Here is a 17,476-nt window from a genome sequence, read left to right as displayed (position 1 = left end):
ATGACCCAAATTCATATGCTGAAGCCCTAACCTCTAATGTGACTGTATTTGGAGTAAGGAAGTAATTAACTAAGGTTAAATGAGGTTACATGGCTGGGGCACTAATCTGATATGATTAGTGTCCTTATAAGAACAGACACCAGAGAGCTCACTTGCTCCTGCCACCATGTGAGGATACAATGAGAAAGTGGCCATTTGAAAACCAGGAAGCAAGTCCTCACTGGAATCTGACCATACTGGTATCCTGATCTTGGGCTTCCAGCTTCCAGAACTAAGAGAAAATAAATTTCTGTTATTTAAGCCGCCCAATATAGGGTATTTTATTTTGGCAGCATAAGCAAACTAATACGTGAATGAATAAACAAATTGTGGTTTATCTGCACAATGGAATACTGCTTATCAACAAAAAGCAATGAACTGTTGATATACACAGTGGCATGTATGATACTCAAACTAATAATGCTGAGTGAAAGAAGCCAGACCCCCTCCCCCCATCCTCCACACACAAGAAAGAGTATACTCTGTATGATTATATTTATATAAAACTCTAGAAAATGTAAACAAATCTACAGTGATAGAAGGCACACTGGGGGTTGCTTGCTGTTGGGGGAGGTGGTTGGCAGGGATGGGAGAGAGGTACTCCAGCAGGGTATGAGAAAACTCTTGAAGGTAACAGATATATTTACTATCTTGAATGGGGTGATGGCTTCATGGGTGTATACATATGTCAAAACATTAAATAATATGCTTTACCTGCAGTTTATTATATATTAATTATACTTCAATAAAAATATATTGTGTGCCTTTTATATATCAGATATTTTGCTAAGTATTTTCATGAAATACTCATTTATTTCTGAAAGTAGTACATGGGGGGGATAAAACTGAATTTTGGAGAATAATATACCTATAAAACAAGAATGTATTCTATAGAGAGGAGGGGGAATGGAACAGAGAAAAGAAATGGTGAATGGAATCCAAAGTGATGCCTGGAATAGAGGAAGGAGGCAGAGTATAAAAAAGGGAAAGACAATATAGCTGATTGGGGACTTCCCTGGTGGCGCAGTGGTTAAGAATCCGCCTGCCAATGCAGGGGACACGGGTTCGAGCCCTGGTCCAGGCAGATCCCACATGCCGCAGAGCAACTAAGCCCGTGCGCGACAACTACTGAGCCCGCGCGCCACAACTACTGAGCCCACGCACCACAACTACTGAAGCCCGTGCACCAACAGCCCGTGCTCCACAACAAGAGAAGCCACCACAGTGAGAAGCCCGCGCACCGCAACGAAGAGCAGCCCCCGCTCGCCACAACTAGAGAAAGCCTGTGTGCAACAATGAAGACCCAAAGCAGACAAAACAAAACAAAAAACAGAAAAATAAAAAAAAGATTGTCGTTTTACACCACTAAGTTTAGTGTCTTTTTATGCAGCAATGGTGGTAAAACAGTTGATATGAAGAAGGGGAAGAAGTGGAAATAATAAAAGAAAAGCTAGTATCCAAACTTCCTGAAAAATAAGAAAAGACTCATAGGTAGTTTTACTAGCTTTTGGAAGTGTGTCCTCTCAGAGAAGAGGTCTAAGGTTTTCTGGGATGGAAAGTAGCCCTTGTCATCATGGGTACCAGGAAGGTGGTCTCAGCGGCTAAAATGTTGGAGTGGAAGAAACAGCCCCGTCATCAGTCATATGGAATCCTTACAAACCAAAAGTATGGACAAACACATGGGGTAGGATTTGCCAGCTTCCCGTCCCAGGAGGAAAGATTTAAGAAAAATTGTGTTTTTGGTTGATGTTGTAGTTAATTACACATACTATAAATTAGTACTCACAATTTTTGCACAACATGAATCACAAGAGACAGATATGTCTCATTAGTAGGTCATTTTAAAAAGAAGATTCCTTGATCTAATTTTGTCCATTCCCTGTACCAGAACCTTGACCCTCAGGGTCAAGCAGAAGCCTCCCAAATCCAGGTATTTACCCATAAAAATATCTTGAAAGTTCTTTATTATGAAGATGACAAATGGATTTGAGAATGAGTCCATCTGTGAAAAGAACTGCTTGCAAAGTGTATCCCGTGCTCATGTATTTCCAGCGCTAGAAAGGAAATACTGGGAATTTTGACATCAAGGTTTAGTTCTCGATCACTAGTAAACTAGTAACAATGCATAGTCAATGTGCCTGTACTGATTTTGGCTTGTTTGAATTCGTTTTCAGGATTTATAGATTCTTTCTTGTGCAAACTACTCCCTTCTTTGCCTTTGCTATCTGCCATGTTGGGATATTCTGCTTTTATGATTTAGAAAATTCATTGCTAATCTTTATCTTTGCTTGTGTTCTTGTTCAGAATACCGTTCCAGACAAAGTCTTATCAATTGATTTCCACAGATGTTCCTTTTCCCTCTAACATAAATTAAAGGCTAGCTGCTTTACCTGTTTACAAATAAATGGCTGGATAATTTTACAGCTCTCTTTTTTAACCTGATCACACTGCATTCTGTCTGGTGACAATGATGTTTTATTTTCAGATGAACCAGCATTTGTGGTAAACTGTGGCAGTGGAAAGGGAATTCTAAAACTCATCTGGAAGGAAGAGTCTCTATTAGCTTAGAGTGTGAGTTGAGATGGATCTCCTATTCTGTGCTTCTCTCACACTTCCTGTATCACACCATTAAACATCTTCCCAGGGACCAGAAGCTCCAGGAGATTCTGCTTAAGCACTTCATGCCCAGTATCATGGGGGGCCACATTTGCAGGATGTGGGGCAATGATAATCCCCTGTGGTTAGGATAACAGCTGTTCCCAGTTTTTAAAACAAGCAACACGGAGTGAGCTAGTCAAAAAACTATCCTCAGGGCTAGTGACAGAAAAGAATGTTATAATGGTCAATTTGCCCACATTCACATAACTGGTATGTTGTAAAGCCTAGTTTGGACTCAAGTTCATGTTTTTTCTTTTTCTTTGCTAAGTTTATTTATTTTTACATCATACTTTACCCTCAAAGAGCATGTATGAGAGCTGCCTTTCATGGAGGAAAGGGTTAGTATGCTGAAGGTTGAAGATGAGAACTTGCCTAGCTATTAGTGTACCACGTAATAAAGCATGAAGCACATCCTGCTGGTTCCCAGACATCCATTAGCCTTCTCACATGTTTCTGCCAAACTCTCCTTTTTACTGGAAAAGAGATTCACAATACTATTCTACTGATGGGGTAGGCCCCAGTGCAATCTAATCTTTCTATATTTGAGAAAGCGTGACCATATACCAAAGGTTCTCAAAGTGTGGTCCCTGGACCAGCAGCATCGGCATCACCCAGGCACTTGTTAAAAATGCAAATCGCCCCAGATCAACTGAATTAGAAACTTTGTGGGTAAAGGCCCAACAAGCTATAGTTTAACAAGTGATTCTGTTCCAAGTGATTCTGACACACATTAAAATTTGAGAACCTTTAACCGAGACACTCAGAAAACTATTTTGTTCACAATTTGTTCCCAATGGTGAGGATAACTGTGTAAAATATCCTTTAATAATACGACGTCAAAGAAAGAGATCCCTTCCATCATGTACCCATTAAGCACTTATTAAGTACCCACTCTTAGCTACTGTGGGGAAAGGAAACATGAATAAAATATGGCCCCACTGTTCTGTGAGCTCATCCAGTATTGACAAGATGTACATATTTGTACATATTTTTGGTACATATTTGATTTGCCAACAGAACAGAGATGAAAGTAGCACAGTGGCCTGCTTCATTGGTGGCTGTGTGCAATACACTCTCACAAAACAAAAAAAATATGGGCTAAACTCACTATTGTATTGCTGGTGTTATCAAACCATCCTTTGCTCTTTTAAGGGATGGGGAAATGAAAAATATTCATGAAAAGCTTTACAGCTTTACAGTTTAAACCATACGTTCATCTGATCAGTGACCGAAATAGAATGCACAGCCTCATACTTCTGTGCTGTTGTCTTTGTTTTATGAATGAGCCCCAGCCCCAAGAACCTGAGACTAGGTCAGGATCACAAAACCTTACCTGCTCAGCAATTAAACACATGTGCAATAGACTTTCCCTTCTATTTAACTTTTATTAAAAGAGATGCTAAGGTACTGAGATGCAGTACATCATATTTATTACCAAAATTATTAACAAATATACAAAACTTATACATGTAATTTTCTTACATCCATTCTCTATAATACTGATTTGTGTTCAAGTAGGTTATCTACAGTATGTAAACATCCCTTGAATTGACCTCACACAGATTAGGAAAGCCCTCTAACCCATGCTTTTATCAGATACTTCTTTTTTTTGGCTTTCATTTGTAGAATCTAATCTTCACATTTGGCACATGGAAGAGACATCTACAGTGCAAAAGAGGCAGATTTTCTGGTTTCCTTCTGAATAATTTTGCAGGGGCACAGTTAAAGAGCTGAGAGAACAAGAGCATTCTTACTCCATGGAGGTGGATTTGTTGTAATGCCAACAACTCTTGGTTCAGCCATTAAACTTGAGCTTAAAGTCAATGCCTCTTCCTTCTCCCACCCCCCTGCCCACCCCCCATGCAAGGTCAATTAGGCCTTAACCTTGTCTTAAAAGTATTAAAAGAAATTCCATCCATCCCAGAACAAGTAGGTTAATTTCACCGAGGAATAATTTTTCAGTGTTCTTTTATGGGGGTTGGTTTGTGCAGTGTGATGAGCCAGCAAAACTTTTAAATGGAGAAAAAAACATGATTAAAAATAAAAACAAAAAACGGATAGGAGAGTAGAACTTTCTATTTGCTTTCAACTGCCACCTCTGCAATGAAAAGCACAGCCTCTCTGAGGTGGCAAAATGACCAAGTGAAAGGCGGAGAAAAGTCAAGCCCGCCATACTTAACCTTGGACTCCACGCCTTTGAATACAGTATCACAAAAACTAAAAAAGAAGAAAAGGTCATTGGAGATTCTGCCCCCCTCTTCCTGTGTTTCCTTTTGATTATTTAACTTAATCTAACCAAGTAAAGCTGATTCAGAGAGAGCTCCGCTCGCCCGCTCCCCCCGCAAACTCACTCTCCAGCAGTCTTGCTCTTGCGGTTGCGGCGCCTCTTCCGCGAAGCCTCCGCCCCAGAACGGCCGGGTTTGGCCGCGCGCCGGCCTCCCGGCTTCCGTCACCACAGGGGCGCGGGCCCCTCCGACGCCCCGTAGAGCTCCGCCAGCTTCCGGAAGCGGGGTCCCCAGTCCGTCAGGAAGTCGAAGCTCTGCTCCGAGTCTGAAGTGGCCGACTGCAGGGAACTCAGAGACCCGGCGACCGAGCCATCCCCCTCGAACATGTACGTTTGCAGGGAGTCGAAGGGCGCGGCCCACAGGTCCATGTCGGCCTCGTAGAGTTTGGCCAGGACGTAGCTGTGGACGGTGCTGCTGACGGCGCACGTCTGAGGCACGTAGCGGGAGAGGCTCTCGATCTCGGGCAGCATGTCCTGCCGCGTCTTGGAGGCGCCGCCCGCCTGCGCCTCCCGTGGGTTCCACATGGCTGCGATGTCGAAGGCCTCGGTGTCCTCCTCGCCACCGCCCTCGTCGTCGTAGCGCACGATGTTCTCGTGGATGTTCTCCTCGTCGTCGATGATGTATGGCTGCTTCCGGTGCCTCCGCATGGACAGGATGAGCAGCACCAGCACTGCCGGAAACACAGAGGACCGGGTGTTGGCGGAAGAGCCCCGGCCGTGTGGGCCGAGACCAGAGCTCTTGAGTAACACAGGTAGGGCGAGGGCTGTCTGGGTGGGGAGAGCAGGGGCAGTGTTTGGATATGTGACCTCACAGGGTCTACCCTGTTCTCACTCTTCCTGCACTGTTGGAGAGTCTGTGGGCGAGTGAACGCTACGTGACATGATTCCACGTGGTTTAAGTAGTAGTTGCATGTAGAGGCTCTGCACACACCTTACCGCTTTGAAATGTGTGTGCGTTTGTACACCCAGCCACCCAGTGTAACATCTCATTAACAAAGCACGAAGCCCTGTGGTCCCGTGGAGTGTATGCTAAGGATCAGACCATGTTTTCTGACTGCGTAAGGACGAATACGTGTTTCTCCATTATAATGTGAAAACCTTACTGTACAGGTGGAATCCTGCTTTTTACATTAGCCTCTCAATAGGATCCTACTTTGTAAATATACAGTGGACCCTGGAACAACATGGGTTTGAATTACTGGGGTCCACTTAGCTGTGGATTTTTAAAAATAAATACATACTGCAGTACTACTGCAGTTGGTTGCTGCAAATGCTGAACCGTGGATACTGAGGGCCGACTATAAGTTATTCACAACTTCAGGGCAGGTCTAAGCCCCTAACCCCACCCCACCATTGTTCAAGGATCAATTTTGATCATATATTAATTAAATGAGTATAGACACATGTGTTAAATATGAGCCAAAGTCTTAGTCTTTCTATGTTTTCTCCAAAAAATAAGAGAGCATAAATGACCATCTTTGTCCAGTTAACTCAGATTCCTCAGAAAAGCCTTCCATTAGAGAGGAGGTTGTGACTTTCTAGATCTAAGGATGTTCATGGAAGAGAGGGAATGAACAGTGACATTTTATATAATTTCATCATGTTATCAGAGACGCACCACGCTGTTAGATATGCCCTTGCAGGTTTGGATGAAAGTTTATCCCAACGTATATATATATATATTTTTTTCCCCAGGATGTGTTCACTGGGGTTTAAAGGAGAGATGGAGGTAATCCCATTGAACCATTTATCTCTGTGAGTAAAAATGTTTTCCAGGAAGTGTGTTGAGATTTTGGCTGTAGAACTTTTTTTTTTTCTAGCATGCTTTGTTACAGCTGGTGAATGGTGACAGCTAGACAACACTGCAAAATAAGAGCCCAGTTTATCCAAGGGAGGGGGGAATGGAGTACAGTCATATGCCTAGTAAGATTATGGACTAACTTAAAAAAATAACAATAATGGTTTTTTAAACTTGAATGTGGAATGTGCTTTTTGTAAATTGCAGTGAATGATGTTAATACATGATATTTTCCTGAATAGCTCGAGTGACAAAATGCACACACAGGAAACAGTTATATACTCTTGTATTTTATCTCTGTGCAAAAATGTAACTCATAGGCTAGAGGACTATGGGATTTCAGAGAAGTGGACTAATAGGACTTTGATGAAGTGGGGGCTTGAATTGGGCATTGGAGGTTGGGGTGTGATTTGGATGGATGCAGGGTGGAGAAATGGGATTCTGAGTGAACTTGCTGTGTTTGTGGGATTCAGTAAGGAGTTACTAAACTCAAATATTTTTTAGACATTATCTGAAGCAAAACAGAAACCAAGTAGAATACGACATGATTTCTGTTTTTACAAGCATGCAATCGAAGGAGATAATAGACATTAATGATTAATATCAAACAGGTGGTGATAGGACTATCATAGAGCTGCAAGAGTTTTGCAGAGAATACAGAAGCAGGGCCAGTTAATTCTTCCTGGGGACCTGAGAAAACCTCCACACAGGTGACACTGGAGTGCTAGGTGTGGTATTTCAGAAAATGCTGGGAAGCAATATTAGAAAAGTCTTTGAGTTTGTACTGGAAAGAATTCTGATGATATAGAATTAGGCAGTTTATAGAACTCTGAAAAAAATAAAGATTGCTACGTATCTTATTTTTAGGTAATCTTATATAAATATCAAGTATTATATAGTCCCCTGAAAATCAAATTTTAGGAAAAATGATCCTATTCAGCTGAAGGGCTTCCCTTACAGAAGAGAATCAGTTCTAGGGATGTTTATTCTTTAGTATCTATAGGCACAGTGCATAGGGCCTATGAGATTTTCTAGGAACTAGATACATATTTGAAACATGGAAAAAAATCCATAGTCAAAATTAATGTGTTAATATAATTATCCACAAAATGTAGTATTTCTTTGACAAATCAACTGCAGTTCAGTCTTACTCAGTTTTATGAATTATATTTAATGTGGGATATACACTGTTAGAAGTGAAAGTGCCTAAAACTCTGAGGATTTTATGACAGCTTTGCTCGGTTTAGGTGCTGAAAACTGTCTGTTTATTCTGCGCAATTCCAAAAGCAAGACATAATGGGTTTGGGAGGCACGAAATAAATCGCCCCTTGCACACCGCTTGTAAGTTGAGAGCCTCTTTGTGCCAGCCTCTTTAAATCAGCCCCGCTGAAGTGGTGGCTCCTTCTACTGTTTGTGGGCCAGGGTGAACTCATAATGTAGACATTTCCAAAGATAGAAGTAAGGACAGCCAGACTGGAAGTTTCTCCTAGGAGCAAGTTTCTTCAAAGGCCTCTTTCAGGGTGTCCTGCTATGCACTCAAGGACTCCCAGTGCCACCTTATGGACACTCAGGGAATTGCAAGAGGGTTTTATTTGTCAGTACAGAAAGGGACCAGAAGCCGTAACAATTCTCTCTGATCCAGGTATCCAAGGACTTTGAAAGGTTACTTCTTTATACTGTTTTTCCCTTCATGTAGCACTGAACTACATGAAGCATATTCCACAGACTTACTAGAAATTCAATCAAGCAACTGACATTTTAGTTAGACCTTCTTTCTTTGGTCTGACTCAGTCTCTTGGTTTGGAGGTAAACCTGGGATCAGGGCTTAAATTCTAATTTTAATCCTCAAATCTTTACTCTTTTCCCTTACTAGGATTTCTTCCATATTGAATAATATTACTATCTACTAAGTCTGCTTTTCTCTAAGCAAAATAAGTATGCTGTGAATTATTTCAGTCAGAAGAGTTGGCAGATATGTACAGATAGTTTTTTGGTTTCAGGAATTGGTTTAGATGTTTTAGTGTTTGTTTTGAGTGTGGATTTTGAGGATAATAGCATGAATGGCCTTAGTACAAGGGAGTTGGGACCTGCTTTGCAGTATGACTTTAGATGAAGAGGAAAGGATCCCCTATCCCAGTAGTGCTCTCCCACTGGCCTGTCATCACATCTTTATTTCACAAGTAGAGGCAAACTGACCCTTGTTAGAGGCCACGGTACCCAGGGAGGGGGGGTGCTAACGCCCCCAAACAGCTTACCCTCCCAGATATCCATGTGGTTCATTCTGCCACTTTTCAGATCTCTGCTCAGAGGTCGTCTTATCAGTGAGGTCCTCCCTGACCACCCTAGTTAAACTGGCACCCACCCCTGTCTCCTGTCCTCTCAGGACTCCCTGTCCCTCTTCCCTTCTCTGTAACACTTACCACATCCTGAATCTGGGGATGAACATTTGGGGGAAAGGCCGTACTGCGCAGATACAGGGATGTGCAATGCGGGGCCTGCCTGTGTTTCAGCCCTGGCTCTGCGACTGAGATTTGGCCTTGGGCCCGTCACTACCTCTTTGTGATTTAGCTACTACTTATCTGAAATGAGGGGGTTAGAAGAGGTGATCATCATAGCCTGTCCAAAATTATTATATAGGTTCTATGATGTCAAAATGAACTTGCTTTATTTTGAATTAAGCTCTGTGAAGGCTGGGGCATTTCTGTCTTATTAATCCCAGCACCTAGAAAGGCAGCCTGGCCTACAGTAGATGGTTGATAAATATATGTGCTTTCATTTGGCCACAAAGGCCATGAGTTCCTTGAAGGAGGGGACTATCTCCAAGTTCTTTACTTTTTCCCAGCCTTACTCTCCCACCTTTTCAATAAGCACGGTGTGGAAAACCAGTTCTGGCCAGCTGTGTCAGTGTGATAACGGAATGGTATCTAAGTAAGCACTTGCAGGACCCCACAGAATGGAGAGGAGCCACTTACTCACCTAAGAGGACAAAGATGCAGGCCAGGATGGCGATGAGGGCGCCGCGGCTCAGTCTGACTGGGAGCATGTAGGCCTCGGGGCTGCAGGACAGGACGTGGCCATCGTCGTCACAGCTGCACACCTGGATAGTCAGCGTGCCCGTGCTGCTCAGCACCGGCTGCCCATTGTCCGATATCAGGATGGGCAGGTAAAAGACACTCTGCTCCTGCTGCCGGAAGCCAGACCTCCTAGTTAGAACCCGGGCAGTGTTATCTGAAGAAGACAGGGGTTCCGGGATCAAAAAAGGAGAGAGAAGAGGAAAATGAAAGAACCAACAAGAGAATTAATTTTTTTGGATTGAGGAAAGCAAGGGGGCAGGAACTGGGTGGGGAAGGAGAGAGAAGGGACAGCATGCCCTGGAGGCGGTTAGCTACAGCCACCAGTTGGGTTTTTTGGGATCAGCAGTTGGATTCAGAAACCAAGATTTTTGCTTGCTTCTAGGGAAAACCCTGAGGCCTTTTTTGAGAGTCTGTCTTACCCTTTGTGACAAAGTGCCCAGGGCAAACTGTCAGACTTCAGATCTAACTGAAATGTCCCTGGGGAAACTTGACAGAAATGAACAGTCACTGGCGACTTGTGGTCCCTGTTGGTTCTGGCTCAGCAGCTTTCCAAGGCCCTGTGCTGCTTTGTGCCCCCGGGAAAAGAATGCTGAGGAGCCCACGCGGCTGTGGCACATTGCTTATTTTTGCCACTTTGGCTGGAGTTCAAGTCTTCTGCTATTTTCTTTTATGCCTCTGAAATGCAGTCACCAACTCCTGTGCTTTCTGATGAACCTGCTCGTTTAGCAGAAGCTTATTCGAAATCCCCTAATCATGACACACCCTGCTATTTCCCGCTAATTGGTGGTCTAAGTTTAAGCAATTAATATGAATTTGGTGAACATTCAATACTAGTTTTTTCCCCCAGTTTTAAAGGGGATTAGCAAAATTGTTTGGTATGTTTCCACAAAGCTGATGTGTGTGTGTGTGTGTGTGTGTGTGTGTGTGTGTCTGTATTTATATTTGCCTTGTGTAATGTTTTGGGATCTTTTTAAATCTATGTTCTCAAGTTTTCTTGAGTGGGTTTGACTTATAAATCAGATATATTTTCTGGAAAGCTGGTATCTTTTTCAGCAGACGAAAAGTTTGAGAGATGTGGTAGGACGTATAATCAGTGACAAAGCTAACGTCATCAGTATGGAAGGTCCTCTGGATGTGTTTCACATTTCACAGGGAAGAGTCTAGAACTTCACAAAAAATTCTGAGAGTCTAGCCAAAGTAAACATTATTCAGACCAATATCAATATTTCTGGACATAATAAAGGATTATACTTTTCTACCCTCTTGAATTTGGGGATGTCTGTGTCATTTGCTTTAGATGATGGAAATGAGCAAAACTGATTCGTGTCACTTGCGGACAGCAGCATGTATCAATAATAGCTGGTATGTTATTCTTGTGCTCTCTTGCCTTGTTGTAATATATGAAAGAACATTAGAGATGGAGAGCCAGGCAGCCTACACCTGGACAGCTGTCCTTGGTCGCCAGACCCACAGTCAGCTTTATGTGAGCAAGAAATTAACTTTAGTTGCGTTAAGCCACTGAGATTTTGGTGGTGTTTTTTCCTGCAGCCTAACCTGGCCTATTCTGACTAATACATAATTCCTTAATTAACTTTTCCACCTCCTCCTCCCCCGGTTTTATCATGAGAGCAGTTGTTTTTTGAGTGCTTATGTGCAAGGTATTTAGACTTTACATGCAGTATCTCATTTAATCTTTACCACCATTTGGTGAGATAGTGATAATCTCACCCTTTTACAGTGAGAGTTAAGGCTTAGAGAGATTATGTAATTGGTTCAAAGTCACTAATTTAGTAGAAGAGCTGGGATTTGAACTCTGGTCTCTTGACTCCAAATACACACTCCTTCCATTGTGCTGTGTAACCGCTTACTTAGTTTTGTAACATTAATGTTGAAAATTATTCAGCTAATTGAAATCTCTTCCTACTTTGGTACAGGCCTTTTCCCTCTTATTTCCTTCTCAGTGGAGAAAGATAGCAGTTGGTTACCAACCTGAAGATTATATTCATATTTCCACCTACCACACAATCCATCTTCTTTTCTGTTTTCCAGATTTAATAGCTAAGTACTAGTAATTTTGCTTCACAGTTTCAGTTTCGTTTTGTTTTTGTCAGAAGTAAAGTTTTTCTCGAACAGAAGTCTTTTTTATTTTTCATTTTAATCAAGGGCAGTTCATCAGACTTTGAGAAAGCCGGAGAAGAGCTGAATTTCATATAAGTATTACATTATGCCTACTATGCATCATAGATTTCTTGATCTCAGAATTATTTAAGATTAAGAAAAAAAGATCAGAGCATCACATTGCTGAGACTAGACCTACAAAGGAGCTGGCAAAATTTAGCCACTTGCAAAATTTTGTTGAATATTATAACTGGAGCTCGAATAACCCATTTGGATGTAGTATCCAGGGTGACACAAAGATTGTGTGTGTGTGTGTGTGTGTGTGTGTGTGTGACTAAAACAGGAGGTCTCAACTTCCAGTCCCAATTTTAATACTTACTCTCTATTCCATGGGCCATTTACTTTCTTTCCTTGTCTATCAGATGAGACAATGAGAATCATCAGAGGCATTAGTAACTTTCTTAAGACCTTAAAGGATTATTATAAATATCAAATAAAGCAAAGTATGAGAAAATGCATGTGAAACTGTGAAGTATATGGACAATCCTTTTCACAATGCTTTGGGGATTAAGAAAGGCTTTACTTGAAATAGTGCACTGTTGTGTTCATAAATGAATATCATGTTTTGGGCACGGGAGTTGGAGGGCTTGACAGTAGATCCACCACATCAGATGTTGGTCAGGTTTTTTGGTTTTTTTTTTTTACCGGTACACGGGCCTCTCACTGTTGTGGCCTCTCCCGTTGCGGAGCACAGGCTCCGGACGCGCAGGCTCAGCAGCCATGGCTCACAGGCCCAGCCGCTCTGCGGAATGTGGCGTCTTCCTGGACCGGGGCACGAACCTGTGTCCCCTGCGTCGGCAGGCGGATTCTCAACCACTGCGCCACCGGGGAAGCCTGGTCAGTTTTTTAATGAGCCTCAGTAAAGGATACTCGAGGGATAAATTGTCATGAGATTAAGAGTTCATTCTTTCTATTGAAGATGTTCCAACTTCCGTTTTGAAAAAAACCTTCCAAGAGATGAGCCATTTCTTTTTATAGTCATCAGGTTCCAGGGGCCCATATTTTTAAGGCATTGGCCCCATGAATTGGTGCCCAAAGTCATTGTTAAGAAATTTGCAGCATTTTGCTGTGTATTGTTTCTGTATTGATTCAGACAAATATCAGAGTGGAGGAATAGAGTGACACTTAGCTGAAAATTTGAAGAAACAGTATAATGTATTATTTTTTCCCCCAGGATTTCTACTATGAAACCTATCCTAGGGAATTCCTTGGTGGTCCAGTGGTTAGGACTCCATGCTTCCACTGCAGGGGCAGGGCCCCTGGGTTTGATCCCTGGTCTGGGAACTAAGATCCTGCAAGCCTTGTGGCACGGCCAAAAAAAAAAAACCTATCCTGAAGGGTCTGAAACAATGTTTTGCAGGAAGGGTTTCCAAGTGAAGCAGATAAATGAATAATTCAAAATTTGACCCAGTAAAAAAATCAGGATATTTAATTGTAGCACTTCTGTTGTTATAATTTATATTACTCTTCCTTTCAGAATTATAGTGATTTGATGTAGATGATTAAACAGATGACTAAATGCTTTCCATTTAGAAGAAAACAGGTTTGATATTCTCTAGTTTTAATAGCAGAATATCGTGTGGGGTGGATTTAATACTTTAAGTCCCAAACAACTGATTTTTGGACTAAGACTAGGTATGCCTAAATCATGACTTTTTGTTAGCCTTTGTTTAGATTGTTCTAAAGTGACAGAACTTTAGAATTGGAATAAAAATGAGGCCACCACAGCCCAGGGAAGTGATGCCCTCCCTCTCCAAGGTCAGACAGCTAGTTGGTAGCAGAGTTAGCAACATAAGGGGTTCACTTGACAGATTTAAATTATTTTTTCACCTGCTCTGACTTTTCTCTGAAAATCTTCTGGCCAGAGTACAGAAGCCCCTCCTTTTCCCATCTGTGCCCAATGAAGAGTGTGCTAGGTCTGTGAACTCCTTAGCTGGTCTGAATGCTTTTTGGAATAGAGGGGTCTATAATTCCATTCTAGCAAAGATGTAGAGGGAAGCACTTTCTGGAATAGGGAACCCCACCTGACTCTTCTTTCTGAATCATTCCAAAATAATAAAGTGGTTTCAGTGCCAGAACTACTGGTTGTGTTCCTGTATTTGTCCTTTGCTCTTAAGTAACTCAAAAGTTACTTAGCCTTTGTCTCCCTTTTGTTCTGGGAGCTTCCACTGTTTCCCCCTTTGATCCTTGCTTAGAAGTGTTCAATCAGGATTTTCTCCTTGGGCCTCTTTCTGTCAGCTTTCTCAGATTCTTCCTGTAGTTAAAGAACATACAAACATGGCTGCTCTCTGTGGGGATGAAGGAAGCCTGTGTGCCTCACACAGTGTCTGGCCCAGAGCCTGTGCTCAAATGTTTGAGTGAACTGACTGACTGAGTAAAAGTTTCAGAATCAGCAGAGGATGTTCTTTGTCTTTGATGTTCTGAAACAAAACTTTAAAAGACCATACAAATTAACATTAATGTCTTTCGTGCTGTTAAAGAGCAGGTGACCTCTGACACTGTTTGCATGGTATAGTAACCCAGAGTTTCCAGCCCACACTGTAGAAAAGCATCGGTAGCCAGCTGATTACCTTGGTTGTCCCTTACGGTGAAGTTGGGGTTGTTAGCAGCCTCAGGAGCCAAGCTGTAGTAGAAGTGCTGGCCATTGCGTGGGTCATCTTGGTCCACTGCGCTCACTGTCTGGATCAGCTGAGGGAGGGACATGAAATCAGGTGAGTCAGAGTCAAAAGAAAAGCTTCAAGGGCGGGGGGGATCCCAGACCCTGAAATCCAGTAGTAGATTGTTTTACCTAATAAGGGCATCCTGAAACTTCCCTCGGCAGTCTCTGTGCCATCACACAGTGCAGAACTGAATTTTGGTTTATTGTTGGGCCTGAGTGTGTTAACGGGCACATGGTAGATGATACCTAAATGCCTCAGATGTTAGACATCGACATAACACACTATTCTCACCCCAGGTCTGGCCCCTTTTAGGCAGTTGAAACAGAAGACTTTGAGTGAAATAATTCTGGGATGCCACAAGGTCCTGCCTGTTTCCCAGTTTTTTTTTGTCCCCTCGCCTCAGCTTCTTAGCCTCACATTTGGGTTACTATTTCATGGTCAGATTGCTATGTTTGAGAGCCCTCTATTTAAAAATGACCAGTACCTAGTGGGAAGTAAGCAGACACTACATTGATTGTGTCAGCTTAATGGAAAACAGATGTGAGGGGGTGGGTCGCAGAGCAGTCACTCTTTGTTGGCAGGAAGGGGAGCTAGGCAAAGTGTAGAGCACAAGACCCCCAGGGTGGGCTTTATAGAACAGACTGGAGTCAGAAGCAAGGCTTGGGGCTGAGGAGAGGAAGAGGTGGAGTGGCTTCCTCTTGAGCTCTTTGGCCAAAATTTTGCCTTTTCCATGTGTTTTTCAAAGTCATAAGTTACCATGAAGGTTATGAAGATCAGGATGGAAAAGTTCCTAAAGAAAGCAGTGAGAAATAACACAATTGAAACACTGGCAGGCAGACTGGGGGGATATAGAACAGGTGTCGAAGGGGTGGTCTCCTTCCTGTGTGTTTGCTCTCTCGCCAACCAACGGCACAGACTCCCCCCCACCCCTCTCGGGCCTGGCCCTGTAGACACCACGCTCCTGCTGTCAAAAGCTGGCTATTAACAGGGTAGAAAATGGAACATTCAGGGTCAGCTGGAGGGCTGAGGTGGGCTTGCTTAGTCTTTCTTTCTTCATCTGTAAATTAAGGAGGTAATGCTACCCTCACAGTATGCGGAAGATTAAATAACAGAGGGGAAAGCTTCCAGCAAGGGGCCTGCTGGTAAACATGGTGTTGCTCAGACCCCCTTCAGTGAAGGACTTGATACCTTCACCTGTCAGTCTCTTTGGCGGTTGCTTCAGTTGCTGAGAGCCACCTACCCACAGTCACCACATTCTTCCAGGACATTCCATATCCAGTGACTGATGCGATAGTATAAAGCCTGGCCATCCCATTTCAACTCAGGAGAACCCTAGTCCTAGAACTCTTTGAAGTCATCCAGGGCTGTTAGTGGGTCTGCACTGCAGCTGGACTTCTCCTTTTGCCCAGTCTTGCAGAAGTTCTTCCCTTCCAAGGGCATTGGCCCCAAGGGCATGCCTTAATAAACATCGTAGACCAGAACTCCATCTCATTTATGCCTCCTGGTGAACCCAGCTGGCAGCGGGGCTCTGTTGAATCTAAAGGTCGGGGGGATGGAGTTGCAATAAAGGAGAGGGATCAGGAGAGCACTGAAGATAAATCTGCCCCACAGTCCAGCCTGGCGTCAATGCTGCTCATACACGAGGGTCACTCCACTGCCCCATTCCTGCCGAGACAAATCCTGTACATTCCGTCTTGTGCATGGTGCCAAACACGTGATGACATGTTTCTTCATGAATGTTATAAATAGGTGATTATGTATAACTTGGAAAACAGAAAGTCATTTCAGAACATCTGACCTGTGAAATTGTATATATGTATATTGGTGAGGTGGGGACCTGAGGCATATGATGGGTTGGTTACAGGGCTTTAAAGAATGGGTGAGCGATGATACAGGTCGGGAGCACCAGAGCCTGCTCTCCTGGCCTCCCCTTTCTTGGCAGGTCCAATTTCATCCTCAGCCCTACTTGCCATTCAAGATTCTGCTCAGCAGGTTTCACGCCACCCTCAGGCTGCACCAAAGACGTTGTCTGATTTCTTTCTGGGCTTCGTTTCTCCCTAAGAGGAAAGCACACATCCCAACTCGGCAGATACAAAGCTAACGACAGTGTCTGACAAATCTAACACGAGGAGGCCTGATTCTTCATAAACCAGACATACCTACTGAGCTGTGTGCTTTTGAAAATCTTCAAAACATGTCCCAGAGCCAAAATCAAAGAGTAGGGTTTACGTATCTTGGGCTAAAGATGACAAATATTACAGACTATGATAGACTTGTGGCTCACAGTCTGAACTTGAAGTCACAGATAAACCATGCTTCAAAGGACTGTATAATAGACAATTAGAAGATGAATGTAGAAATGGGAGGTGTGCTTGTGTGCTGCAAAAACAAGAGAGGTGGTAACATGCTATTAACCTGTCCTTCTGGACTTCCCTGGTGGTGCAGTGGTTAACAATCCCCTTGCCAGTGCAGGGGACACGGGTTCAAGCCCTGGTCCAGGAAGATCCCACATGCTGTGGAGCAACGAAGCCTGTGCGCCACAACTACTGAGCCGGCACTCTAGAGCCCACGAGCCACAACCACTGAGCCCATGTGCCATAACTACTGAAGCCCGCGCACCTAGAACCCATGCTCCGCAACAAGAGAAGCCTCTGCAATGAGAAGCCCGTGCACCGCAAGGAAGAGTAGACCCCGCTTACCGCAACTAGTGAAAGCCCACACACAGCAATGAAGACCGAACGCAGCCAAAAATAAATAAATGAATAAATAAATAAATTTATATATA

The 17,476-nt window shown here is 43.2% G+C and overlaps 1 protein-coding gene across 1 annotated transcript in view; it reads right to left on the bottom strand.

Moving 5' to 3' along the window:
* Positions 1–4,068: 4,068 nt before the first annotated feature.
* CDH20 (cadherin 20) overlaps positions 4,069–17,476 on the bottom strand; it is a 206,110-nt gene continuing 192,702 nt past the window's right edge. The window contains exons 10-12 of the mRNA XM_027118670.1: positions 14,602–14,719; positions 9,756–10,007; positions 4,069–5,652 (exon numbers count right to left, since the gene is read on the bottom strand). Of these exons, the coding sequence (XP_026974471.1) occupies positions 5,147–5,652; positions 9,756–10,007; positions 14,602–14,719 (876 nt within the window). The 3' untranslated portion in view covers positions 4,069–5,146. The remainder of the gene's footprint in view (positions 5,653–9,755; positions 10,008–14,601; positions 14,720–17,476) is intronic.

The sequence above is a fragment of the Aethalodelphis obliquidens genome, unplaced genomic scaffold (genome assembly GCF_003676395.1).
Source record: "Aethalodelphis obliquidens isolate GAN/ISIS:26980383/991018 unplaced genomic scaffold, ASM367639v1 scaffold19, whole genome shotgun sequence".
NCBI classification, from domain to species: domain Eukaryota; kingdom Metazoa; phylum Chordata; class Mammalia; order Artiodactyla; family Delphinidae; genus Aethalodelphis; species Aethalodelphis obliquidens.
The sequence above is the reverse complement of the archived record's forward strand: the minus strand, read 5'-3'. Positions and strand labels throughout refer to the sequence as shown.